The 27,983-nt window shown below is 43.9% G+C and overlaps 3 protein-coding genes across 4 annotated transcripts; all 3 read left to right on the forward strand.

Annotated features, from left to right (window-relative positions):
• Nucleotides 1-538: 538 nt before the first annotated feature.
• LOC120237382 (gamma-crystallin C) lies at nt 539-2,449 on the forward strand. 2 transcript variants are annotated; one of them, XM_039240658.1, is made up of 3 exons: nt 539-547; nt 647-889; nt 2,174-2,449. In XM_039240658.1, exons 1-3 carry the CDS (start codon nt 539-541, stop codon nt 2,447-2,449), a joined length of 528 nt encoding a protein of 175 aa, XP_039096589.1. The 2 variants fall into 2 exon arrangements, with proteins under 2 accessions (XP_039096589.1, XP_039096590.1); XM_039240659.1 differs by having other exon boundaries at nt 2,177-2,449.
• A 4,553-nt stretch (nt 2,450-7,002) lies between these two features.
• On the forward strand, nt 7,003-8,709 carry LOC120237383 (gamma-crystallin D). The gene is made up of 3 exons (XM_039240660.1): nt 7,003-7,011; nt 7,103-7,345; nt 8,437-8,709. The coding sequence occupies exons 1-3, from the start codon at nt 7,003-7,005 to the stop codon at nt 8,707-8,709; spliced, it is 525 nt and encodes a 174-aa protein (XP_039096591.1).
• Nucleotides 8,710-15,308: 6,599 nt separating this feature from the next.
• LOC120237381 (gamma-crystallin E-like) lies at nt 15,309-17,925 on the forward strand. Its single transcript, XM_039240656.1, has 3 exons — nt 15,309-15,317; nt 15,409-15,651; nt 17,653-17,925. Exons 1-3 carry the CDS (start codon nt 15,309-15,311, stop codon nt 17,923-17,925), a joined length of 525 nt encoding a protein of 174 aa, XP_039096587.1.
• The last annotated feature ends 10,058 nt before the right edge of the window (nt 17,926-27,983 follow it).

Consider the following 27,983-nt stretch of genomic DNA (forward strand, 5'->3'; position numbering starts at 1 on the left):
AAAACTCAAAGGATCAGAAACCAGACCTGTGTCCTACACTAGACTGACAAATCATATAAAGAAAAAAATGTTAAGTTACAGTGGCTTCTGTCATCAAGGAAAATTAGTCCACGCTTGCGGCATTCTACGCTGCAGACAGCCCCTGGAAGAGTCGGGCACTTCTGTAAAGACGTAGGTTTTCCCGCAAAAACTACATGGAGCATAATTGAATCATATCTGTAGAGACATGAATTTCAGGTCAAAAGTTCAGACTGATGTGCTGATAAATTTAGAAAATACTAAGAATCCACATAAAAGCAACTCTAGGGACTCAACCAGGACACATTCAGAACAGCGTTGGAATATACCAGAGAATGAGGGCAAACTCTACAGGCATTTCCACTGAATGCAGCGTGTAAAAGGGATCCATAAAATCCCCTTACTCACCCCCGGGGGCCCCTTTTGTGTTGTTCTTGCCAACGCAGCAGCAGCCTGGCTATATATACCCGCGGCGCTGCCGGCCCAGCGCACTGAACTTGCCCATCCGTGTCAACCAGCCATGGGAAAGGTGAGCAGGCTACAAGTTAAAGAAAAAGAGAAAAATGCCTCTATACCAGATCTGTTGGGAGCAACTGATTTAATTCGGAATTATTCTTCCATTTTGCAGATCACCTTCTACGAGGACCGGGGCTTCCAGGGCCGCTGCTACGAGTGCAGCAGCGACTGCCCTAACCTGCAGCCCTATTTCAGCCGCTGCAACTCCATCCGTGTGGACAGCGGCTGCTGGATGCTCTATGAGCGCCCCAACTACCAAGGCCACCAGTACTTCCTGCGGCGCGGGGACTACCCCGACTACCAGCAGTGGATGGGCCTCAGCGACTCCATCCGCTCCTGCTGTCTCATCCCCCAGGTGAGTTCCACCTGATTTCCATCACGCTGCCTTAGTGTTCTCACTGGATTATTGAACGGTGTTGGGGGGCGGGGGGGAGGCGGGGGGAAGGGTTAGCCGTGAGGCAGGTTTTCTTTTACAAACAGGGAAGGGTGGAGTGGACTTTCTACTGACTAACGCCAGCTAGATAAACGCACGGAAACAGCAGAGAATACAAGAAGAATTGATGCATGGGAAGAGTCAGTCTTATAATTAATTTTTGCTACCATTATGTCAATTACAAAGTAGTCTGAAACAAATGTAATATCATACTGGGATATAGAATGAAAGTGGCAAATGGGAAGCTGGCTAGACGTAAGAAGGTAGTATTTCGAACAAATTAATTTAAAAAATTTTAAATTATAAAATTGTAAGTTTTACTAATAGTAAAAAACTGACGATGAATGAGTTAGATAGGTTCCACTACAGACTTGTAAAAATTGAAACTGTATCGTGAATACAGGCGATTTAAAGTTTGTGTTCAACTCTGGAGAAGGTAATTGCCCTTAATCTGGAAAGGCAGTTGAATTCTGGTTCCAAGTGACTATTTACACCAATTTTCACTGAAGTATATGATTTTAAAAGCCCAACTTTAGTTGTAAATTTATATGTATGTAAATTGGGGAGACAATACTCATCTTAAAATAACACTAGTCAAAACACTTTACATTTTTCCCCAAAATGTACGTTTGACTTCCACCTAGGAATCAGTGGAAATTAGGGAGTTAGGAGTCAAGATACTTGAATCTTTGATGTGTTCTTTTTTTTTTTTTAAACTTTTTTTTAATGTTTTTTATTTTATTTCTAGGAGAGAGAGAGAGAGACAGCATGAGCAGGGGAGGGTCAGAGAGAGAGGGAGTCACAGACTNCAGCATGAGCAGGGGAGGGTCAGAGAGAGAGGGAGTCACAGACTGAAACAGGCTCCAGGCTCTGAGCTGGCAGTCAGCACAGAGCCCGACACGGGGCTCGAACCCACGAACCGCGAGATCATGACCCAAGCGAAAGTCGGATGCTTAACCGACTAAGCCACCCAGGCGCCCCATCTTTGATGTGTTCTAACCCAGACTTTGACCCTCTTAAAATTTACATCTCCTACATACGAAATAAAAAATGAATACACAAATATTTATTAAATGCTGGTAGAACACAGAGCTATCCACAGCATACACAGCAATCTCAGAGTCTCACTGGTAATCCCATGCCCCAACCTACCAAATTCATCTGTTGTTTGGTTGCCTCTTCCACTCCTTGTCTTTGTGAACCAAGCAGACGAGCTCCCACAGGCTGCGGCTGTATGAGAGAGAGGACCACAAAGGCCTCATGATGGAGCTGAGCGAAGACTGCCCCTGCATCCAGGACCGCTTCCACCTGAGTGAGGTCCGCTCCCTCCACGTGCTGGAGGGATGCTGGGTCCTCTATGAGATGCCCAACTACCAGGGGCGGCAGTACCTGCTGAGGCCCCAAGAATATAGGCGGTACCACGACTGGGGAGCCGTGGATGCTAAGGCAGGCGCCTTGCGGAGGGTGGTGGATTTATACTAAAATAGGTGCACACTACTATTTTCTCAGTTTGGAACCTAATAAAGTATTTAGTCTGTATTGTTGGCAATTGCTGACTTCTGTTTTTCTTTCATGGTGTGCCGATTGATTTACCTGTAAAGGCTCCTTGTTAAAGGCTGCGGAGTGAATAGGTGGTGAGGGGTCAGTTCTAGAAGCACTTCAAGGTAGAATGAGTCTGGAAAGGGCTCAGAAGTGAGGGTGGAGGGAGGAGGAAGCCTGTCTAAAAAAGGGAGGTCAACGTAGAAAAATGGGAGAGGGTGACTGGTGAGGAGGGAAGCATTCACTTGAGGGCCTTGAGAAGCAGCATTTCAGGGGTTTCCTTCTGACCCAGCAGGTGAGTGGAAGCCATAGCAGGTCACAGATGAAGAGTGAAGAGAAGCCCACTTGTCAAAAATCCTGATTAGGCTACATAAGGAATTGTAGAATTGTTTGCTTTCGAGCACAGTATTACATAACTGATGTCAATGCTGCCATTGGACATTGCCATATTTTTGGACGGGTCAAAGATTCCCCTTCCTTTTCTAAAATGGCTCCTGACCCCGGTGCACTTCTTGGCCAGTATATCCCCTGGGCCAAACCCTACATGAAGTGCAGCTAGTGCAAGTAAATTAATGAGATATATGTAAATATTTTAAATAGACTTTGACTGAAGTAAAAGCTGCTTGCTTACAAGTAAAGCCTTTCGTGTTAATAAATTTTTTGAAAATCTTTTCATTAGTAGAGAATTGGTTTATTGTTAAAATGTTCCCTCCAAAGAGAAAGCCTCCTGTAATCCTACTATTTTACAAATTCTATAAAGAAGAAGTAGAGGGGGTCTTTCTGATCCCACTTCTTATTGTTAACCATTCTTTACACTTGATGGGCATCTTTCCTGAATTTCTTCCTTCCTTGTTTATATTGACACCTCATGAAACACATGGTTTTATTTATTTACTTACTTGTACATATGGAATCATCATATGTATGTACTGTACATATTAGTCTGCAACTTCTACCATGAAAAATGATACAGACATAGATCTAGATACGTACCTTATTCTGTTTAATAACTGCAATGTGTTCCATTATTTAAAGACCCTCTACATTATTTTACCATTTATCCATTGGTGACTGGGCTTGTCCAACGTTCCTTTTACAAGGAAGGCTGCAAGGAATATCATTGTACACATACCTTTATCAAGACTTGCTATAACTTTTGGAGGATAGAGACCTAGAAAATCAGACTGTCCAATCAAAGCACAAGTTATTTTTAATTTTAATAGACTCTGCCCAATTATTAGCCAGCCAAAGATCCTAACTTCTTTTAGTATCTTCATCATTTTCTAAGCACCTGCCATAGGTGGTGTATTTTCTAAGCACCTGCCATATGTTCGTACTGGGGATGAAGAAACAACCCGAACAAATGAAAGCCACTGTCCCTACCCCCACAGAGCTCTACCCGGAAGTATGAAATGCTTACACTAAACAAAAAGTATGTAATCACTTTTTAAAGTCAAGTACTTCTCAAGTACTAAATAATACATATATAATCACTTTTGTTTATCAAGTACTTTTATTTAGTACTTTAAAGTCATCCAAAGACAAATTTCTAGGGTAAATAAATGAAATAATATTGTTTCTCATGACACCAAATGGCTCAACTCATGATATCAAATCAAATGATTCTCAGTAGTTTAGATTTCCCAGCCTGGTTTTCTTCAGAGACCAACATAAGATTGCCAATCTTTTTTTTTTTTTTGCCACACAAGGACACCTAAAATTTAAAACAAAACAGCAAAATTGTAAAACTAAACACCATCTCTTCATATATCATATTATAAAAGAAGGGACACTTACAAAGGATGCTTTAATACCCCAAGATACACAAGCGCCTAGTAAATTATGGCTCAGACCAAGGCAGAATGCTTGGGGGTTTGCTCTGATGTATAGCGTTGACATCTGGCAAAAACTGAGCAGACTTTGAAAACTCTTGTTTGAGGTTGCAGCTCAATGCCCTCAAGGGCCCGAGAAGTGATGTAAATAAATAAAACAACTTCATATAAGACAACAAGGAGTGATGAAGAGTATAAGGAGCTATGGATTGTGCAAACCAACCTAAAGCATCATGAAACAACATCTAAACATTGTGCTGGCCAAATAAAACACATTCCCATTCCCACAGCCCTCGGGGCTACAATGCTCATCTCCACGCTGGCAGGAAAGCTGGAGGGAGCCACCACTGATGGGCAACGCGGGACATCCCAGTGCACCCAATACGGCCATAAAATGCCCACAGAACCCAACCATGGAGCCTGGGAAAGTGAGGAGATGAACCCCAGCAATGACTACAGTTCAATTTTCTGTCCATCCTAGTGAAATAAGACTTAGATTCATGAAATATTTGGAGCTATAGAAAATAGGGAAAGGGATACTTCTCACATACTTCATTTTGTAGACTGACATTTACAGCGGCTACAAAAATCTTTGACCCTGCACACAGCAAAATTCTAACCTGAATTCGTCTTCTTTTGCCTTCACCTTTGTTTGAAACCACCTGAATATTTCGGGAGTGACAAAAGGTTACTTCCCAGGCTAGAGTTCAGGATTGAGGGGGCCTGATTCTCATCTCTTATTCTCCCTCTAAGGACGATCCCCATTGGTCATCCCCAGCAACTCGTACAGATCTCTGCTTCAGTGCCATAGGAGCGAGGACTCTCAAATCTCAGCTTATGTTCACTTAGCACACTAAGTGCAGTTCGTTCTGACACACATGTGTCAATCCTGGAATTCTCTATAGAGCATTAAAATCAAGCCACATTTGAGCCAAGCCAATCACTTTTCAGCTCTGTGAAAACTATGAGTTGTTTTTTGGTTTTTGTTTTTTTCTTTTTCCTTGTTTCCCTGGGCTGAAATAAACCCTTTACTCTTCCTAGTCAAGGAAAATACCAAACCCAAGTCTCTTGGTTTGGTCCTCCAGATGTATCAGAAATTTGTAACTGCATGTCCGGTGTGGTGTGGTCCCCACAGCCCACCCCCACCATGCTCCTCTGGGTGTTCCCTGGGGTTCTGCATTTGCTTCTTTCTCATGTTCTACCGTTTTCATCTCTAAACACTCTCCCCGCAGAAACAACACTGAGCAAAACAACAATTTTAAACTTTTTACTTTGTTCATTATTAATTTTTAAATGTTTGATTAAAATGATGACTTTTTATTCTGTTGATTCTGGCTGCTTATTTTTCCACTCTGTAAAGAGAACTAATTTTGCAAACATATGCCTTTATATAGTGGCTAACAAGAACGGAAATCATCATGTTGTGCATAGTTGGTGTTTAATTCATAAATACCGACTTACAAAGACTTATGACCCAAAGTCAAGACAAAGTATTTCCAGGAGACAACAGAGGACTGTGAACAATTCTTTGAACATGAAAGAGGTTAAAAGCATAGGTCATCTTCCACTCCAGTGCTCTTTCCAGTCCATCAAACTATTCTCTTCCAGGCTAATAAATACTTTCTAAAGTCTTCCTAGAGCCTCAGCTTCCAAATTTATTCCTTCCTCTCCCCACACCATTTTAGCTATAGCTTCTTTTTGTGTTCACGCAGTTAATCTCCTTTGAGTCAAAAGCTTTGTGTACTTTGTTCCCCAAAGAAAAAGGTGTATCGGGATTCATCCCAGTAATGGGTTTCTTAGGAATTGGGTTTTCCTGTATAATAACCTGAGAGGTCATAAATTTTTGTGTTTTAGCCTTTTCTTATGTCCTCCAACTTAGAAATTTCTCTTTTCATTCTTCTTTCTGAGATGAAGCCTCTTAAAACTGTTCTCTCTTTTGAATTACAGTCAGCCACGCTGAAACATGTAATCCTGTCTAACTCTAGACAGGACTCTAACAAATTCTAACAGATACCTCAGATCTGTGCTTGCTGATGTGTTCCTCCTGTTTCCTGTTGATGTTCATGTTGTTTGGCATACCTGCAAATCTGAAGTTTTGTGAGTTCCCCTGATAAAACATTCCAAAAACGTACACCCTTTAATAAGAAAATTCTCTTCAAGAACTCCTTTGAAATTTTCAACATTCAGCCAAGCTCATGCTCTTCCCATTCACAATTAGTATTCAATATTGTGGCACATACGTCGTATGATAGTTCTTGCAGATTAATTATATATTTACCATATTAAGACTCTGCTTTTTTTTGGGGCCTTCAGTTACATTTTGTTGTTTTCCCCCAACCTGTACAAATAAAAGGACACGCTATATATAAAATGGCTGAAGCTCTATTTCTATTATTATATCAACAGTGTTCCAAATTACTTTTTTTTTTTTTTCCAAACGGTCTCAATAGCATCAGCCAGTGATAGCAACCCGAATACTCCAGAGAGAATGGGACCAAAACCCACAATGAGCCCCGTGGACTATGACAGCAAAGAGAAAAAAGAGCACAATGAGCCCCTCCTCACCCCGCGGGCCCCTTTTGTGTTGTTCTTGCCAACGCAGCAGCCCTCGTGCTATATAGACGCGCACGCCGGCGGCCCATCACTGACCCGCATCCACCAGCCATGGGGAAGGTGAGCCCGGCGCGGCCGCAGGCCAGGAGGGGCCCCCGCACTGCGGGGCTGGGGGCCAGGCCGCTGAGCCTCTCCTCCCCTTGCCTTGCAGATCACCTTCTACGAGGACCGGGGCTTCCAGGGCCACCACTATGAGTGCAGCAGCGACCACTCCAACCTGCAGCCCTACGTCAGCCGCTGCAACTCGGTGCGCGTGGACAGTGGCTGCTGGATGCTCTACGAGCAGCCCAACTACACGGGCTGCCAGTACTTCCTGCGGCGCGGGGACTACCCCGACTACCAGCAGTGGATGGGCCTCAGCGACTCGGTCCGCTCCTGCCGCCTCATCCCCCACGTGAGTCCAGCTCCAAGACAGGACACAGGACGGGTCGTTTCCAGCAAAGGCTAAGCATTGGGAGTAGTGATCATCTTATCAAGAATGATTGAGTTTGGACAAAAGACCAGTTATGGTAGAGTAGCTCAATGTAGTTTGCCCCAGACAGAAGCAAAGTGCTACCCAGGCACCAATGAATCCACAGATATATATTGGGTAAGAATGTGTTGGCTGGCCTGGACATGTACGAGCTATAGGTCCCGTCCTGGAATGACCTACGATGGAGTTGTAGAAAAAGCACTAATATTCCATAGAAGAGTAATTAAGTGCTAGAATATATGGTAGTCACAGAGCAGAGAGGAGTTGTAAAGGAAACTTTTACAAGGGCTAATTTTTAAAAGACTTTTCTCTTTTTGCTCCCCACTTGCATATTTTGGTTTACCGAACCGTACAAATAAAAGTACTTTCTCTCAATGGAGAGAAACACAGAGGAAATTTTATGCATGTATATTTCAGATATGTGTTTTTGAAACACTAAGGTTTTTGAAAAATTAGTCCTTGAGCTTATCGATTTTTCTTTCTCATTTTTCCTTATTCAATTCATTAATGATTCAATGAGAATCAATTATTTCTGAAAGACTTAAGATGTTGAACTTTGCTTTCTACAGAAATGGAAATATCCAAGTCCTTGGTGATTTTTCCAAGATTTATTTCAAACACAATGCAAGGTCATTCATTTCACAGAGTACCTTTACTGTTCAAATACAGCTGCTTGAAAAATTAACATTATGTCTCCAAAATGGCAAAAATTGTAATAAGCTGTTAAAGGTTTGGGCTTCTCTCTGGTGGGGTATGCTGAGTATGGTTAGTCGTTTATCCTGGGAAATATTTGAATATAGAAAGAGTGAAATTTCATTCTTAATTCTTTCTGTCACACTTTATGGTCTTGAAAATGTACTGGATCTCCACCTTTGAAAATGGAGAGTACATAGATATGGAGAATTAGTTAGGGTTTATCCTATATTTCAAAATGGCTTGAGCTGGACTGTCTGAATGTGTTACATCCATTTCATGGTTTGCTTTTCTCCTCTTTCCATCTCTGGATGGGCCAGGCTGGCTCGCACAGGATCAGGCTCTATGAGAGGGAAGATTATAGAGGCCAGATGGTAGAGCTCACTGAGGACTGCCCCTCTCTTCAAGACCGCTTGCACTTCAGTGAAATCTACTCACTCCACGTGCTGGAGGGCTCCTGGGTCCTCTACGAGTTACCCAACTACCGAGGGCGGCAGTACCTGCTGAGGCCCGGGGACTACAGGCGCTACCACGACTGGGGGGCCACGAGTGCCCGCGTGGGCTCGCTGAGGAGAGTCATGGATTTCTATTGAAATATTTTTACTCTACCTTATTCTCCATCTGGAAGCTAATAAAATATTTTCTGTGTGTTTCTGGCATTGGTTTGCTCGTGTTTTTCTTTTGTCCTCCTCTTATTTTATGATTTTATTTACTCACACACACATACACACACCCACACAGTGCAAGTGGAAACCGAGACGTGTGATCCATAACAAACAAAACACACCTCTCACAATAAAAACGTGCCTTTATGTTAAGTAGACCTTTACAATTTGCAAAGTATTTTTACAATACATTATATCATGTGATTCTCTGGTCTTTAAACACGCTGTTGCTTCAAAACAGATTATTAAAAATCTATTTAGATTTCAGTTTTTCTCTCAGGTGTGAGGATGTAAAAGCTGAGGTTCAGAGATAGTGGGACCCACTTTTCAAAGCAGGGGTTCTGAAAACACACAAACACACATGCACATAGGGATCTTGACCCTAGGCTCCCACAGTGGGCTTCAGGTTTTTGAATCCCCTGAACTCTACATACACATTGAGTTCATGAATCTCTGGGAGACTCTCTTGCTAACTGATGCTGTCACGTGACATTCTCTGGACAAGGAAACATAAGTGAAAGAATGCTGATGGACAGAGAAGAGATGGTTCTGGAAAAACATTTGCCTTCCTGATGAAAAGGAGAGGCTGCCCCTGGTGCCACAGTTCCTTCCTCTTTCAGGCATTTCACACCCAAGAGGGAACAAGTGCAGGGGAAATGCCACAGTTTCAGAAATGCTGGCCTTAACGTGGTCAAGCCCTTGAAGCCACGTCGATTAGTCGGGCTCTCCGGAGAACAGAACTAATGGGATATATGTAGAGAATTTGAGACTTATGGTACGTATTGGCCCTCCAGCGGTGACTGAGAAGCCCCATGATCTGTAAGCTAGAGAGCCAGGAAAGCTGGTGCTATATTATAAGTCTGTCTGAGTCCAAAGGCCTGAGAACCAGGAGAGCTGGAGTCTGAGGGCAAGAGAAGATGGATGTCTCAGTTCAAGCAGAGAACTAATTTGTCCTTCCTCCACCTTTTTCTTCTACTCAAGGCTGTCAACATTTTGGGTGCATTCACTTACATCAGTTGTTCTACTTTCTGCTCTGCCTTGTGCTCTCGTTGCTAGAATTTCATTTATATACTTATGTATTTACTTACTTACTTATTTACTTACTTTTGAGAAAGAGACACACATAGTATGAGCAAGGGAGGGACACAGAGAGAGAAAGGGAGACACAGAATCCAAAGCAGGCTCTAGGCTCTGAGCTGTCAGCACAGAGTCTGAAGTGGGGCTCGAACCCACAAGCCACGAGATCATGACCTGAGCTGAAGTCAGATGCCCAACTGACTAAGCCACCCAAGTGCCCCGCTAGAATTTTAGAAAGGAGGAATGGCGTGTATATTCAAAGACTGATCCGATCAAGTCATTTTCCTGCTTAAAAATCTTTGATATTTCTCCACCATCCACAGGAAAAAATTCTTATAAGAACCTAGATCCAGCCCATGTACTTCATCTCCTATTACCTGACCCCCCTGGCCCACCTGAGTCCTCCAAGCACACCAAGCATTTTCATATCTCTTTGCTCACATCCTTTCCATACCTGAATTACTCTTCCCCACCTTCCCCCTGGTGAGCAAAGCTCACCAAAGCTCCAAATTCATCGTAATCTCTCAGCAAAAAATGCATCTGAATCATTTCAGAAGCATTAGACTGGAAATAGCAGAAGTCTCCTATCAAATGGATGAGCGATATGGGAACCTAGTAGCTCATGTGACAGGAAGTCCTAGGACAGCACAGGATTTAGGGATGGTTGATTCAGCAGCTCAGCAGTGTCATCAGGGCCCCGGGTTTTGTCTGTCTCCCACCATATTTAGCACCTGCATCATCCTGAAGCTGGTATCACTGGTAACCACAGGAAAGCTGCTAGGTACCACTGGACACCATACAAGGAAGGTTGGGTGAAGGCGAGCACCCAACCATCTTTGCTTACAACACAATTGTGCCCAGAGCACAAATTCCCAGGATTAAAGAGGACCTTGAAATGTTATCAGGTTCTTGAGTATAAGCTTTGGTGATAGAAGGTAATCAGAATGGAAAGAGTAAAGGGAGAAAGAAGAAGGAAGCCTGAGGAGGGGAAGGTACTAATAAAAAAAAATTTTAAGACATTAATTATATCCATTATTTTTTTATTTCTTGTTATGAAGTGAGAATACTATAAGTTAAAATAAAATCTGTTTTAAATGCTGGTTAATTCCCTTTAATCCCTAGAATTTAATGTTTTATTACAATCTCAGTAGAATTATCAAGAAGTTAATATTAATCAAATTAATATAGATATATTTTTGTCATTTTGCTCATGAAATATGTTTTAAATTGTGGTAAAATATATATAACATAAAATTTACCATTATAACCCCTTTTAAGTGTTCAATTCAGTGGCACAAAGCACATTCAGAATGTTGTGCAAACATCAGCACTCTTCATTTCCAGAGCTTTGTCATCATCCCAAACTGAAACTCTGTGCTCATGAAACACTGACTCCCCATTCCCACTTCCCTGCAGCCCCTGGTAGCCTCTGTTCTGCTTTCTGTCTCCATCAATCTGACTGTTATATGTGCCTCAAATAAATGGAATCATACAATAGTCATCCTGTCTGGCTCATTTCATTTAGCACAATGTTCTTAAGGTTTGTCCATGTTGTGGCATTTGTCAGAATTTCATTCCTTTTTAAGGCTGAATAATATTCCATTCAATGCATATACCACATGTTTTTCATCCATTCATCCCTCAGCAAGTATTTGGGTTGTTTCCATCTTTTGGCTTGTAAATAATGCTGCTATGAACATGGGTGTACAAATAATCTGTTTGAGTCCCTGTTTTCATCTACTTTGGGTGTATGCATAGAAGGGATATTACTGGGTCATCTAGTAATTAGATGTTTCACTTTTTTGAGGAACCTCCAAACTGTCTTCCACAGTGCCATTTTACATTCTCGCTAGCCATGCACACCATTTCCAATTTTTCCACATCCTCACCAACGGTTGTTATTTTCTTTTTTCTTATTGTTTATTATAGGAGCCATCCTTACAGATATGAAATAGTAGGTCATTGTAATTTTGATTGCATTTCCCCAATGATTAGCATCTTTTTATATGATTATTGTTCTTTGGAGAAATGTCTGTTCCTATCCTTTTATTAAAAATTGGGGTTTTGGTTTTGGTTTTTGCTTTTTGCTTGTTGTTGATGAGTTATAGGAGTTCTTTATAAACTGGATATCATGTCTTATCAGATATATTATTTGCAAATCTTTTCTCACATTCCATGATCTTTCACTCCTTTGTTGCACAGAAGTTTTTATTTTGATCAAGTTCAGTTTACCTATTGCCCATGCTCTAGTGTCACATTCAAGAAATCATTGCCCAATTCAGTGTCATGAGAGGTTTCCCCTATGTTCTCCTTGAAGAGTTTTATGGTTTCAGTTCTTACACTTAATCCATTTTGAGTTAGTTTTTCATATGGTGTAAGGTAAGGGTCCAACTTTATTCTTTTGCATGTGGGTATTCATTTTTCCCAGTACCATTTGTTAAAAAGACCTCCCCTTTTCCAGTGAATTGTCTTGCCAACCTTGTCAAAATTCAGTTGACCACATAGGGAAGGCTTTGTTTCTGAGTCTTTTATTCTCATCCACTGGTCCGTGTATCTCTCATTATGCCACCACACTGTTTGCATCACGGTGGTTTTGTGTATGTTTTAAAATCAGAAAATTCAAGTTCTCTAGCTCTGTTCTTCTTTTTCAAGATTCTTTTGGGGTTTTAGGGTTCCTTGAGATTCAATGTGAAATTTAGGAGGGATTTTTTTATTTCTGAATAAACATTATTGGAATTTTAATAAGGACTGCATTCAATCTGTAGGTCACTTTGGGTTGTATTGATATCTGAACAATACTGATTCTTCCAATCCATAAACACATGATGTGTTTCCATTTATTTATATCTTCTTTCCTTCAGCAATATTTTTTATTTTTCAGTGTATAATATACTTACTTTAAAAATGCTTAACAGGGGCGCCTGGGTGGCTTAGTCGGTTAAGCGGCCGACTTTCGCTTAGGTCATGATCTCGCGGTTCGTGGGTTTGAGCCCTGCGTCGGGCTCTGTGCTGACTGCCAGCTCAGAGCCTGGAGCCAATTTCAGAGTCTGTATCTCCCTCTCTCTCTGACCCTCCCCTGCTCACGTTGTCTCTCTCTCTGTCCTAGAAATAAATAAAAATATTAAAAAATTTTTAAAAAAAAATGAAAAGGCTTAACATATGGTGGGGTGCCTGGGTGGCTCAGTGGGTTAAGCATCTGACTTTGTTCAGGTCATGATCTTGCAGTTTGTGAGTTTGAGCCCCGTGTCAGGCTCTGTGCTGACATCTTGGAGCCTGGGGCCTGCTTCAATTTCTGTGTCTCCCTTTCTCTCTGCCCCTCCCCCATCTGTACTCACATGCTCACTCACTCTCTGTTTCAAAAATAAACATTTTTTTAAAAATTACAAAAAAGACAACATATGGTAGGCGTTTTCCATGTCCTCAAATAAATTCCTTGAAAACATGATTTTTGGTAGCTGACTAGCATCTTGTCAGACAGATGTTCTATAATTTACCTAAATAATGCCGTATTTTGGGAATTTCATTTGTATCTTTTTTTATATTGTAAACAATGGTCTGTTAAAATCACTATATATAATGTTTGCATGTACATTTATTTCCTTTGGACAAATTCTTAGAGATGAAACTATTAGATCAAAGAAGTGAAAAGTAAATGGGGGATGAGCAAAGGTATCTTTTTTTTTTTTTACCATTTTAACCATTTTTACCCATATAGTGCAGTAGTGTTAGCTATATACATATTGTTGTGCGGCGGGTCTTTAGAACTCTTTCACTTGCAGAACTGAAGAGAAGGTTTAAAATACATATTAATAGTGCTTTTTTTTTTTTTTTAAACACAGGACTATGGTTTTAAATGTTTCTCTATAGTTTCCAAATTTTTTGTGAAAAAAAAAAGAATGTGAATAAGGCTTATTAAACTTGTGTGCATCTAATGAAATTTGTTCCGGGAAAACAAATTTTTTATCATCAGACTTAGGTCACAACAACCCAAACTAAGGAATGAGATAGGGTGTATCAGGTTGTATCAAGCTGAGGAACAGCTTCTTCGAAAACAGTGGTTTTCAGGGCGCCTGGGTGGCTCAGTCAGTTAAGCCTCCGACTTCAGCTCTGGTCATGGTCTCACAGTTTGTGAGTTTGAACCCTACGTTGGGCTCTGTGCCGATGGCTCAGATTCTGTGTCTCTCTGCCCTTACCCTGCTTGCACTCTGTCTCTGTGTCTCAAAAAATAAGTAAACATTTAAAAAAATAAAGCAGTGTTTTTCAACCAGTGTTGATTTTGGTCCCCAAGGAACATTTCCAATGTCTCCAGATATTTTTGGTTGTCAAAACTTACTACTATCTTGTGGGTTGATGCCAGGGATGTGGTTAAGCATCCTTAAAGGGACAGGACAACTACCGCACCACAGAATTTTTTGACCCCAAATGCCGAAACGGTGTGAGTCTGAGAAACTCTGCCCCAAAGAGAGCTGAGCCCCAGGAGCCACCAGGGGTAGAGGTGAGTGAGGGTCTTGGAGGAGTCCGAGCCTTAACTACAGAGCAACCACGGCTTGCTCAGGGCTGGGAAAGGTCGAGAAGGTAGAAGCTTTGTAAAATTGCAGGATTTTTAATTTGTTACATGTGCATGTTAACTTGTATTTATCAGCTGCTAGAACTCACTTAGCACTTAGTTTGCAAAATTATTAGTTAAACAGAAAGTTACAGCGTGAGTAACCACCAGCGAATCACCTCATGAATTCCCAAAGTGAGAGTTCCCTTGTCTGAGGCACCCCAGCTAAGGCCAGAGACACCCCCGGCCCCTCCCGGCTCAGAGAACAGAGCGGAGGCCAGGTGCCCACACAGCGCAGGCTCAGGGTCCGAGCCCCTGTCCCCCGTCCTCACGTGTTAGCAGCACCTGCTGTCCCCACGGGTCAGCCTGTAGGTTCCCAGACGTTCTCCCTCGTAGAGGGAAATCCCATCTTACTTTGAGCGAACTGTGGAGAAGACAGGTCCGTCCCCAAGTTCCAGATTCTCCCACCAGGGAAATGCTCTCTAACCTACAGCCTCAGGCTGGGGCCCAGGCTGAACTCAGCCCCAGTCGCTACCAGGCCTTGTTACTCACAAAGAAATCATTTTGAAATTTTAAAAGATGACTAAAATACTTCATTACAATTATTAACTCGGTTAAGGGCCTTTGCCCAATTCCAAATTCCTAAATAGGCTTCATGTAAAGGCCCCAGAGGCACCAAGGGACAGTTTTAACGCGGGTCATCAACTCGAAAGCACTGGAGAGTCTAAGAGGAAACATACAATAAGTCCCCCACCCCACCCCCGCCGTAATTATATAGAAAAGAGAGAGAGAAAATCCAATCCTCACCCCGCGGGCCCCTTTTGTGTTATTCTTGCCAACGCAGCAGCCCTCGTGCTATATAGACGCGCGCCGGCGGCCCATCACTGACCCGCATCCACCAGCCATGGGGAAGGTGAGCCCGGCGCGGCCGCAGGCCGGGAGGGGCCCCCGCGCGGCGGGGCTGGGGGCCAGGCCGCTGAGCCTCTCCTCCCCTTGCCTTGCAGATCACCTTCTACGAGGACCGGGGCTTCCAGGGCCGCCACTACGAGTGCAGCAGCGACCACCCGAACCTGCAGCCCTACGTCAGCCGCTGCAACTCGGTGCGCGTGGACAGAGGCTGCTGGATGCTCTACGAGCAGCCCAACTACGCGGGCTGCCAGTACTTCCTGCGGCGCGGGGACTACCCCGACTACCAGCAGTGGATGGGCCTCAGCGACTCGGTCCGCTCCTGCCGCCTCATCCCCCACGTGAGTCCAGCCCCCCCCCCGGGCCCGGGGTGGGGGTGGGGGGGGCGCCCGGAGCCACACCGGTGCTCCTCACGTGGTGTTCGTACTACAGGGTGGCAGCCTCCCTTCGCTGCCTCGAACGCTGGTCTCCTTTCCTCTGTTAGTATCTCCGAGGTTTCCTACCCCTGAAAAAGTGTGCGAGGTGATGCTTTTCATTCACAAGTGCATTTTGCTCTGCTAAGATGAGACTCCCCTCTGCTGGGAAAACCACGTGCACAGGTCAGAGAGTCTGTGTCACAGGTGGTGAGAGGCAACGCGGCAGTACCTTTCCACCAGTGGCCTGGGGCCACTTACCGGGCGTGTGTGTCTCTCTCTCTCTCTCTCTTTCTTCATCTGTAAAATGGGGCTAGTGAAGGCAGCTAGCCCGCAGGCTGGAGCCAGGGTGAGAGGTGGGTCCTAGCACGAGGCAAGCCACCCCTCCCCCAATACTACTGTTAGGAACGTCGAGTCCAGCCGCCCCTGCGAAGCCCACCGTTACCCAAATAAAGCCCCAGCAGCCTGGGATTCCGCGGTTAGGGATTCTCTCATCTGACTACGACAGGGTCCTGCGGAAAATGTACCACTTGACACCGCTTGAAACCCCCTCAGAGGGTTTCGTGCCTTGCTGAGCGCCAGGCTAGCGCGAGGAGCCTGAGAACCCGGGCTTCGCTTTCCCTCCGGACTCTCGAATGACACACGGAAAGCTCTAGTCCTGAGCCTCTCATAAAAGAAGAAAAGGCTATAATGGTTGTTCCACGTGGGTCGGGCTGTTGTGGAGACCAAACCACGTGACGTACATGTGAGTCCTTTACAAACAAGAAGATTCCTTCCTAGCAGCCCTTCCTTTAGCTGAAGGACGATCCTAGTGAGAGCCTTTCCTGAGAAGGATTCAGTGGTGAAAGAAGGAAGACAGTGAGACAATTGGTGCCCTCTGGGAAGGGACATAAAGGAACAATAGCTCAAGGAAAGAGACCGGATTCGCTCAGGACAAACAGCCTAACTTTCCAGTTTTCTAAAGTTTTATACTCCCTTTGTCCTGTGCAGACCTCCTTCGAGATCTTGAACTTCCATTTTTATTAATTACCTAAATTATATTTTGCAGGAACATATGTTAAAGCTGAGAACTGAAATCTAATCTTTTTTTTTTTTTTTTTAGTGTATTTATTTGTTTTAAGAGAGAGAGAGGAGCAGAAAGGGGCAAAGAGAGACACTCCCAAGCAGACTACACACTGTCAGCATGGGGCTCAAACCCATGAACCATGAGATCATGACCTGAGCTGAAATCAAGAGTCAGCCACTTAACTGGCTGAACCACCCAGGCGCCCCCTGAAATCTAATCTTTGTGATGGTTGTTGCTTTTCAAAATGTTAGAGACGCAGGGCTTAAAACAGAAGAGACTGAGAATTGCCTGGGCTGAATTGCCACCAATCCACCTTGCTTTGGGAAAAGCAATTTGGCTTCCTTTCTCTCTAGCCTATTCTAACGGTATCAAGATTCAAAGTAATGCCTTTTGCTAGGGATATGTTTGCCTTTTTAATATCTAATTATTTTTTATATCCTCTAAGGAGAACCCTGGACCACCAATAGTCTTTGAAGGAAAGAGCAAAACACATATATACAAATTGTTACTTAAGAACGATCATAAATAGATCCAGCATGTGTGTTTCATCAAGGTTGTGCCCCCCTAACCGCCCAAAAAACCTCTAGGGAGCATCATTCACATAGTCATCTATATCACGGTCTATGTGAATGGTGGTTGGTTTTTGTTTTTGTGTTTTGTTTTTTTGAGTTTTGCCGTGTACAACCTATCCCGCTATACACGGCATCCCTGGTATTGGTAGTCTCCTTTAACTTGGTCACCTTTGATATCGAAAAAAGAAATGCCCAGTCCCCTGGTGGGGTGTGTTGGGCTGAGGGCTCAGGTGGGTTGCTAAGGGCTAAGTTGTCTGACTTTTCCTCATCTGCTAATTGCTGAACCCGCAGACCAGCTCGCACAGGGTCAGGATTTATGAGCGAGAGGACTACAGGGGCCAGATGGTAGAGCTCACTGAGGACTGCCCCTCGCTCCATGACCGCTTCCACTTCAGTGAGATCCACTCCTTCCACGTGCTGGAGGGCTCCTGGGTCCTCTACGAGATGCCCAACTACCGGGGGCGGCAGTACCTGCTGAGGCCGGGGGACTACAGGCGCTACCACGACTGGGGGGCCGCGAGTGCCCGCGTGGGCTCGCTGAGGAGGGCCATGGATTTCTACTGAAATGTTCGTACTCTACCCTGTTCTCCATCTGGAAGTTAATAAAATATTTCTTGTGTGTTTCATGCAGTCACGTGGTCCTCTCTTCCTTTCGGCCTCCATGGAAGGGCTCAGCAGAAAGCTGGGAATAATGTGGCTTTGCTTACACATATCAGTGGAAAGAGAGGTACAGGGTAGCAGTTAAAATCACAGTCCCTGGAGCCTGAATGCCTGGTCCAAAAAGCCTTGTTAGCTATAGGTGATGGGGCAGGTTCCTTAGCATTTCTATGTCTTGGTCTGCTAATTTGTAAAAATTGGAGTAATAACAGTCTTTGCCTTCTAAGGATGTGATGTCGATTACATGAGTTTTTATTTTTAAATTATTTTTAATTTTGAAAAATACTTTTATTTATTTTTGAGGGGGAGAGAGAGAGCAAGCCCAAGCGGGGGAGGGGCAGAGACAGAAGGAGACACAGAATCCGAAGCAGGCTTCAGGCTCTGAGCTGTCAGCACAGAACCTTGCACAGGGCTGGAACTCATGAACTGAGAGATCAGATCATGATCTGAGCTGAAGTCTGACCCTTAACTAACTAAGCAACCCAGGTGGCCCTATTTTTAAATTTTTAATTCTCTTACAACGGTGCCAGGCACAAAGTAAATACTGTATAATAAATATTTATATCATAAAAGTCCATTCGGTCTTACTAAGTATCTGGACCTTATTAACTAGTGTTTTTCAAACTATCAGTGACGGATCAAGAATCGCCTGCATCAGAATTACCTGGGACACTTGTTAAAATGCAGATTTCTAGACCCCACCCCCAGCTGCTTCTTATGCAAATGGCCCTTGAGGACCCTGGCTCTAAATCTTAGCTTTTTGTACTACAGAATCACATCCAAAAAGATTGAGCACTTCTATTTTAGATACGGTGCTCTGTACTCAGAAATAAGAATGAGTAAAAAAATCTAGAGGGGAATAGAACCTCCGACAGAATTTTAAAGTAATTATGCCTGCGCGTAGAAGAGGCAGGTTTGTGGAAAGGGCTGTAGGGAAGAAGCCCCAGACGCTTGTCAGTTTCTGAGATGCTCCCACTGCGAGTTCACCGCAGACGTAAGAATTGTGAACATGTATCCAAGACGCTGATCCAAAATCTTCTGGTAACTTTTCTGGCAGAATGCCAGGAACAGGACGTCGAGAGGGAATCATCACACCGACATGACAAGCAGCACAATGGAGGGATTAGAAGTCTGAATTCTGCCTGGAGTTAGATCTGACTGCTTGGGTTTGAATGTCAACTGTGTCTTGTGTTAGTCAGGCTAGAGTCTTAGGTCAGGGTCCCCCAGTCACAGATCGTGAACCAAGGACTCAATCGGAGGTGATTTATCAGAGAAGTAGTCCCAGGAGGAAAAGTGAGGGGGGAGGGAAGCAAGATAGAGAAGAGGAGGAAGCTAGCTCACCCTGACTGATCTCTGGAGAGCCCAGGAGTCGGCCTGGGTCACTGTTTCCAGTCTCTCCCACTTGGAGTCACCAGTCCCCACCAGTCCCCTCTGTCATTGGTCACTGGGAGGAAGACACAAAACTCTCAGACTTTTCAGACTCCATTTACCTGCTGGCAGGAGGTGACCTTCAGAAAGTGGCAAGGCCAGCTGTGTCTGCTGGGGAGGAGGGTAAGCTCACAGCTGGAAAAGGATCTGAGGGGATCCCAGCAGAGCAAACCTCATCAAGTAATAGGGATAATAAAAGAGTGTCCCTTCTGGGGAGCCTGGGTGGCTCAGTCAGTTAAGCGTCTGACTTTGGCTCAGGTCATGATCTCACAGTTCATGGGTTCAAGCCCCACGTCGGGCTCTGTGCTGACAGCCAGGTCAGAGCCTGGAGCCTGTTTCGGATTCTGTGTCTCCCTCTCTCTCTGACCCTCCCCTGCTTACGCTGTCTCTCTCTCTCTCTCTCTCTCTCTCTCCCTCAGAAATAAATAAAACATTAGAAAAAAAAAAAAGAGTGTCCCTTCTACAGTGCGAACTGCAAATGATATAATGCCCCTAGGCACTTAGGACAGTGACTGGCACCTAGTGAGTGCTTACCAAGTGTCTACAAGTATTATTCTTATTATGAAGTTCTGTGGATCTGGAAGAAATGGGTATGAAGCTGGTGAAGGAGTTGTGGGCTAATCGTATCCCCTAGCGAAGCAAACGTGGCACCTATAAGGCGAACAGTGAGTGAGTCCAGTTGGCTGAGGTATGAGAGACCCAGCCTGCAGAGTGGGAGACGTGGTTAAGGCTGGGAGGGAGGCGGCAGTATTGATCAGACCTTGGCTGAGATGGAAATGAAATCAGAAAGTTCCTGACTGGCGTCGGGAGCCTGAGCTCCAAAACAAAAAGAATTTTTAAAAAGGGGGAGAGAGAGAACAATGGAGCAAGCAAAACCATTTCCAATGCACATGAGCAAAAATCAATAAAGGAGAAGCAGTAGTGCAAACAGTAACCCTGCTCTCTCCACAAGCAACGTGACCCCGTTCTCCTCCGCGAGGCTGCAGCTAATCTGATACCCACACCCACACCCACGTAGCAACTCCTGCCTGAACACTTCCAGCTTTCTTTAAAAACCTAACTCTTTTTCTCTAAGACCAAAATTGGAATACAGAATACATTATTTTGTGATATGGTTGCTTCCATTACTGCTGACTGCTAACGTTGTTGGAAGAGACTTTAAAATAAAAAGAGGAAGAGGTGGGGGCGCCTGGGTGGCTTAGTCGGTTGAGTGTCCGACTTTCGCTTAGGTCATGATCTCGTGGTTCGTGGGTTCGAGCCCCACGTTGGGCTCTGTGCTGACTGCCAGCTCAGAGCCTGGAGTCTGTTTCAGAGTCTGTGTCTCCCTCTCTCTCTGACCCTCCCCTGTTCACGCTCTCTCTCTCTCTCTCTCTCTCCTAGGAAAAAAAAAAAAGAGGAAGAGGTGAGGAAAAAAACAAAAGCCGCCGCTAGCAGGCAGCTGCAACCTCCAGGTAAAAAAAAAAAAAAGTCACAGGCTTAGGGCAGCGTGGTGGCATTTGTAGAGGTGGGAAGTGGTCACATGTTGCACATATTCTGAACCCAAAAGCTCCTATCAGATTCAATGTGCGTGAGAGGGTCGGCCTGTGCCATTGGAAGAAGGGAGTTATCTTCAACCCAAGCAGAGAGAACTGCAGGGCGGCACGTTTGGGGAGGAAAACCAGGTGTCCCGTTCGGAACAGAAGGAGTTTGAAGTGTCCAGGAACATCAGATGGAGTTGTTAACCAGACAACCGGTTAGTGGCTGACCAGGCACCCAGCCTGGGGGTTCAGGAGAGAGGCCTGGGCTGGAGATCAATGCTTGCAAGTCATCCGGGGATAGGTGGTATTGAAAGTCATAAGATGGGACAGGATCCCCAAGGGCGTGTGTGTCAGGGAAGCCGTGGGCACCCCAGCTTTAAAATGAATGTATGGAAGGGAGGACAAATAAATTATGCCAAAAGTTTGATGGCTTGCACAATAAAAGCCTTCTCTTTCATTTAAAAACTTTAATTTCACTTAAAAAAATAAAAGAGGCATTAAAAAAATCAATGGTAATGACTTTTTAGCTAATCCTTTTTTTTTTCCTTTTTAGAGAGAAAGAGAGCGAGCATGGGAGGGAGAGAGGGAATCCCAAGCAGGCTCCACACCCAGCACAGAGCCCAACACAGGGCTCAATCCCACAAACTTGGGATCATGACCTGAGCTGAAGTCATGAGTCGGATGGTCAACCAGCTGAGCCCTCTCAGGAGCTCTGATAGATGATTGTTAGGTTCACACCAACTTGAGAAGTTCTGGGCTGATGAGAGCTGGTATCCCCTAAATCAGTATAGTATAGAACACTGAGTCTCATGTCTGGCATGAATCTCATGTCTATTAGAATCATCCACAGAGCTTTTAAAAATGCTAACCCCTGGGCCACACTCCCAAACGTCCTGAATTAATTACATCATTTCCCAATAATTTTTCTCTTCTGTTAAAATTTACAACTTACGTATGCTTTTGGACTTATTTATTCTAGATAGTCAAATGTGCCCAATATTTTAATAATGATGAAGCTTGATTGGAAAACGAGGTTTGAATCCAGGGTCAAGATGAGGCTCCCAACTTCTCCTCAAGTCGAATTAACCACTAGGCACAGGCAAGGAAATGATCTGACTGAAAAAGTCCTTCCCAGGGACAGCCCTGCCCCAGTAAGCCACAGATAGACCCAGTGGATGCGAGGCAATGATCCATCCTTTCCGCCCCCACCCCCCACCCCCACCCGGTGTTGTTGATTAGGCCAGTTGGAACCACTTGAGGACCAAGGAGATATTTATGTTGCTTAGGAACAAAGTTTTTAGAATATGAAGAAATCTTTAGAACTGAGATAAATTTAGTCAGCTGAATTTATTGTTAACAAGGCAACTTTCCACTCACACATCCTCTCTCCATATCATGGTTCTCATATCTTTCTTACTGATTTTTGGCTCCTGTATTTCTTCTTCTTCTCTTTTTTCTTTTTTAAACTTACTTATCTATTTTTTTAAAGAAAGATCCATTTTTATTTTTATTTTTTTTTAACTAAGCTTTACACCCAACACCATGGGGCTTGAACTCACACCCTGAGATCAAGAGTTGCATGCTCTACTGACTGAGGCAGCCAGGAGCCTCTTTATTTATTCATTTATAGTGAAAAGCTGAACGTCTTTTGTACCACAGAGACTAAATAAATATAAATCCCAAACTCCTTAAAGTAGCTTCCTTCTCTTTCCCTTAGACAATGTTTTACTTAATTTAGATAAGAGCTCCACCCAGTGCTCACCAGACAAAAGGCAAAGATGGTTTAAAAGCCTTTTCCAAAATCACACATATTAAGAGATTATTGGGGCTCCTGGATGACTCAGCTGGTTAAGTGTCTGACTCTTGATTTCAGCTCAAGTTGTGATCTCACAGCTCATGGGTTCAAGTCCTGCGTGGAGCTCTGCACTGACAGTGTGGAGCCTGCTTGGATTCTCTTTCTCTCTCTTTTTCTCAAAATAACTAATACACTTAAAAAAATCCATTAAGAGGGGCACCTGGGTGGCTCAGTCAGTTGAGCATCCGACTTCGGCTCAGGTCCTGATCTCACAGTTTGTGGGTTCAAGCTCCATGTCGGGCTCTGTGCTGACAGCTCAGAGCCTGGAGCCTGCTTCAGATTCTGTGTCTCCCTGTCTCTCTGTCCCTCCCCTGCTTATACTCTGTCTCTCTGTCTTTTAAATATATTCTGCTAAGCAGTGTATTCTGTGCAAACTTATTATTTAGCCAAAATGCTTATTAAGCCAACAAAAATCTTATTCAAAACACAGGGTTTGAGAGCATCGCGACACATTGTGAGCATTTCATAAGAGCAGGTGAAGAAAGGCGTGACAATTGGTCTGTGTGCACCAGAGCCGGTGTGGCCCTTTCAGGTGGGGAATCCAGCATTTGTTTTGTGCCTTTTATCAGAGCCCCTGTCTTCTTTCTCCATCTTGCAACATGTGACAGATCTGTTGCTAATTTATGAAACTTCGAGATCATAAGTAAGATACATTTCACATCTTTCTTCAGGTACATCCTCCACTTCATCTTCAAGCTCAACTCCTGTTTACTTACGAGTTCTCAACCAACTCCTTTTGACATCTGCGTTTTTTCCTTACCATTGTATATAAGTCCTTTTTTGGTTGACTGATATCCGTTAGGATAAAAACAAGAGAGCTGTTGCTAATCTGGTCGGCTGACTTCCTGGGGTCCTCTGCCCCTCTCTCAGTGTCTGCAGACATGCAAGGATATCATCATCCCTTGGTCTTAAATATCTCAAATCAACCCAGGTATGTGCAGAGAGAGTGAATTGTGTGTCCTCTGCTGCCCATGCCTGCATTTGAAAGTTACAACCTTGCCTCTTTGGAATAACACCCAAGCTATGCATCTTGACCCTGCTTTGAGCTGTATCCTCCAAGCGATGTTACCTTTCTGCCTGAACCTGCCTACTCCCAACTTACGTTAGTTTCTAAGGTGGGAGTTGGGAATTGTTGATAGAGCTCACAAATATGGTTCGTGTTCTCATACCCTTTGGGCTCTATTAGGCATTCCAGAAAACCTTCCCTCTACGTCCCGCACAGTGGGGAATGCTGCAAACCCGCCCACATCCCAGCTCCCTCTGAGGATCTACCAGACTCCATCTTTGAAACTTACCCTCTCTCACTCGGACTTTGTGGCCACCTGCCTCACCCTTACCTCATCATCGTTTCTTTCCAGGAAATCAAACAGGTCCATTCTAAGCCAAGTCTTACCATCAAACTCTTCTGGACCACCATTCCACTGCCCATGTTCCAGACCCTTCTCCATGGTTTCCATGCCTCACAGCTTATTCTTTCCATCGACTTTGTCATTTAGTTCACAAACTTCCAAATTTTGTTCCATCTATCTTGAATTCTGTTCTTCACAACTCTTCATCTTTAATATTTATTTAATCTTCAAGGCTGTGTTCAGAATTTTTCTATCTCCCACTCGCCCTCCATTATAAACCTCCATTCAAGGAGTCACAGAACATGGTTTTACAAATCAGAACCAACAGCAGTTGGGGGTGGGGGGGGGGTGGGAAGACAGCAGCAACAACAAACTCAAATTCCCATAAATAATCATTACGACTTTCAAATACTTTGGTTGGCACAGTGATGGTTTCCCATAACCGTCCAGGCTGTTTCCTGTTGAAAACATTGCTCCTGAATTCCTAAGAGCTAGTTTGGGGACTCAAACTTAGATCCTAACTTTACCATGAACTAGTTATGGGACATCAGGTAAGCTCCTTAACCTCTCTAACCTAAGCTACAGTTTTTGATCTGCCTGATGGGGATAATCATAAAACCCACCTCATGGGGTTTTATGAGACATAATAATAATATAATGCTGTAAAATGTCTGGCTTATAGTAACTCGTTAAACATTAGCTATTATTAGTACAGTTATTTATCTTTTTTATTGTCCCAAGGACTATATTTTGTACTTGTGGATTTTTCTTAAAGGAGAAGTCTTTATTGTTAAGTTTATTTATCTATTTTGAAAGAGGGGGAGGAGGGAAGGGCAGAGAGAGAAGGAGAGAGAGAATCCCAAGTCCAATCCAAAAATTAAGGATTTGTAAAAATGATCCTGAAGCCCAAAGTTTGATGTAGGACGTTCTAGGTATGAGGAGTTTGGCTGCAGATTATTACTTAGAAATGTATTTATGGGGCTACAGGACCTAGAATGCTGGAAACAATAGATGTGCTGTTCTCCAAACCAGTCAAACAAATGATTCAATTCTAGGCAATATATTGTAAAGGGATCATTACTAAAATATCATATTTTCTAAAGAGGACATCAGGATTGTGAAGAGTCTAAAAACCATGTCCTGTGAGTAGATAAAGAAATTGTCACTATTTGGGCCAAAGAAGCAAATGTTAGTGTTTTCAGGTATTTAAAATGCTACCATGTGAAGAGGAGCCTACACTCATTCCTGTGTGAGCCCAGTACAGAATTAATACCAATGGGTGTAATTTAGGGGAAGGCTGTTATTGGTTCAACACAAAAAAGACTTTAAAGGAGCTGGAAGTACTGGACAATGTAATGGGTGGCTTGCATAGTAGTGACCATCCTATTCAACGAGGTGCTGACATTTGCTAAATAATTAAGAGGCTTGCTGTGTAGGTAGGAGTTGAACTTAACTGTGAGGTTTCTTCTTACTCATGGGCATCTGTTTATGTGATTCTAGGGAGGTATATTAGATTCCTTTCCTTGCAAGTGACAGATCCTCAAGTTAAAAGAGTTTAAATTGAGGGGCACTTCGGTGGCTCAGTTGGTTAGGCGTCCAACTTTGGCTTAGGTCATGATCTTGCAGTTCGTGAGTTTGAGCCCCAAGTTGGGCTCTGTGCTGACAGCTTAGACCCTGGAGCCTGCTTCAGATTCTATTCTTCAGAGCCCAATGCGGGGCTCAAACCCACAAACTGTGAGATCATGACCTGAGCCGAAGTTGGATGCTTAACCGACTGAGCCACCCAGGCACTCCATGGCTTCACCCTTAAACAGGCTTTCCCCATGAGATGGTCCATAGAAATTCCAGAATCACCTGGCCCCTCATGTCCAAAATTACCGTCTCTCTCCCTGAATGTCTGGATCAGGTCTCTCCGAAGGGCTCCTCCTGTCCTGCAGGGGCAGGAAGCCACCCCTGAGCCATGAGTGCTTAGAAAACAGCATGCTCTCCATGGCCATCTTGGGGCCCTGGCTACCATGTGCTGCGGTGACGGGACCTTGGGATCACTAGCTTCACCGAGAGAGGAGCAGCTCTCAAAGAGATGTCGGGCTGACAAGCGCTAACAGATAACTGCTACAAGACTCCCGAATCTATAACAACTATACCTCCAAATTCTCTGGATGAAAGCGTTTTCTTTAAGGTATTGTCCAGTACTTATAGATGTAAAATATAGATGGTACTTTATTTTTTCCTCTGTAAACATTTTCCCTGATAGATCCACACTTTCCTTCTATAAGATGTTCCTTCTATAAGGACAGATGATTATAATCACCAAAGTAATCTGGAAATAAATTTCTTTCTAGAAATAATAACTATTGGGAAGTATGAGCCAGTTGGGTTCAATTTGGTGCAAATGAATGGAACTGGAAAGCTTAATTTACATAAGTGTAATTTGTAGATTACCCAGCCACACTCTCCCTAAGTATTTGCCTTGAATGGAACAGAGAGGGGCACCTGGGTGGCTCAGTCAATTAGGCATCTGACATCAGCTCAAGTCAGGATCTCACGGTTTGTGAGTTCGAGCCCAGTGATGGGCTCTGTGCTGACAGCTGGGAGCCTGGATCCTGCTTCAGATCGTGTCTCCCTCTCTCTAGCCCTCCCCCACTCATTTTCTCTCTCTCTCTCTTAAAAGTAAATAAACATTAAAAAAATTTTTTAAAAAGGGAACAGAACTTTTCAGGATTTTCAGAAATTCCTTTTCAATAGAAAGCTTTTGTGTACAGTACAAACTTCTTCCCAACAACCTCTGCTTAAAATATCAGTAAGTACCTAAATTTCAACTCATTTGTGGGTATGCACCTCCCCCTGCCCCAAATCTAAATAAAAGCGTCCTCTCTCCCTGTTATTTCCGTGGCATTAATTAACCTTGTTAAGTATCACAGTATCAGTGATGTTAACAATAACAGCAGGAAAACCATCACATTTTTTTTAATGTTTTTTTTTTTTTTAATTTATTTCTAGGAGAGAGAGAGACAGCGTGAGCAGGGGAGGGTCAGAGAGAGGGAGATACAGACTCTGAAACAGGCTCCAGGCTCTGAGCTGGCAGTCAGCATAGAGCCCGACGCAGGGCTCAAACCCACGAACCGCCAGATCATGACCTAAGCAAAAGTCGGACGCTTAACCAAGTAAGCCACTCAGGCGCCCCGAAAACCATCACATTTTAACATCTCCACAGCAGTCATTGTTTAATACCTTTTTAATACAGTAGGCTATTGATGATTCGGGTCTATATTGATATGGAAATCTGTTCATGATATTTTAAGTAAAATAAAGTTTGTCAAGAAAAAAAAAAGCCGGTAACAGGTGCTGCTGGCAGCTGAGAGTACTTGAGCACACAGAATGGGAAGCGTCCTGGAAAGGCCAAACTCAGTATCGGCTCGGGCACAGGTGTGACGGGCATACTTTCATTCAGTGGATACTGAGACTAACTGAGCATTTACTATGCTCCAGGTACCAGTGCTGCCGAGGTAAGCAGAGAAATTTCGAGGCTGATAAGGTAGTCACCGTCACTAGGGAGACAGGGGAGACTAATACAGACTGAGCCCTTACTCCGCCCATCGCTGTTATCAGGCTCTGAAAATGCAAAGAAGACTAAGACAGCCTTTCCCCTCAAAGCACTTGCAGTCTGATAGGGCAGCCAGGCCCACTATTAACTCGATGAAGTAAAACGTGGTTAACCGGAGAGGAGCTGCGCTGAGGACAGGAAGGGCTGTGGAGGCAAGAAAGGGGAAAGACGAGATCTTCCCAGGTAAGTAAGGAGAATTCCAGAAGAGGATT

This window comes from Hyaena hyaena, unplaced genomic scaffold (genome assembly GCF_003009895.1).
Source record: "Hyaena hyaena isolate Hyena2069 unplaced genomic scaffold, ASM300989v1 scaffold_180, whole genome shotgun sequence".
NCBI classification, from domain to species: Eukaryota; Metazoa; Chordata; class Mammalia; order Carnivora; family Hyaenidae; genus Hyaena; species Hyaena hyaena.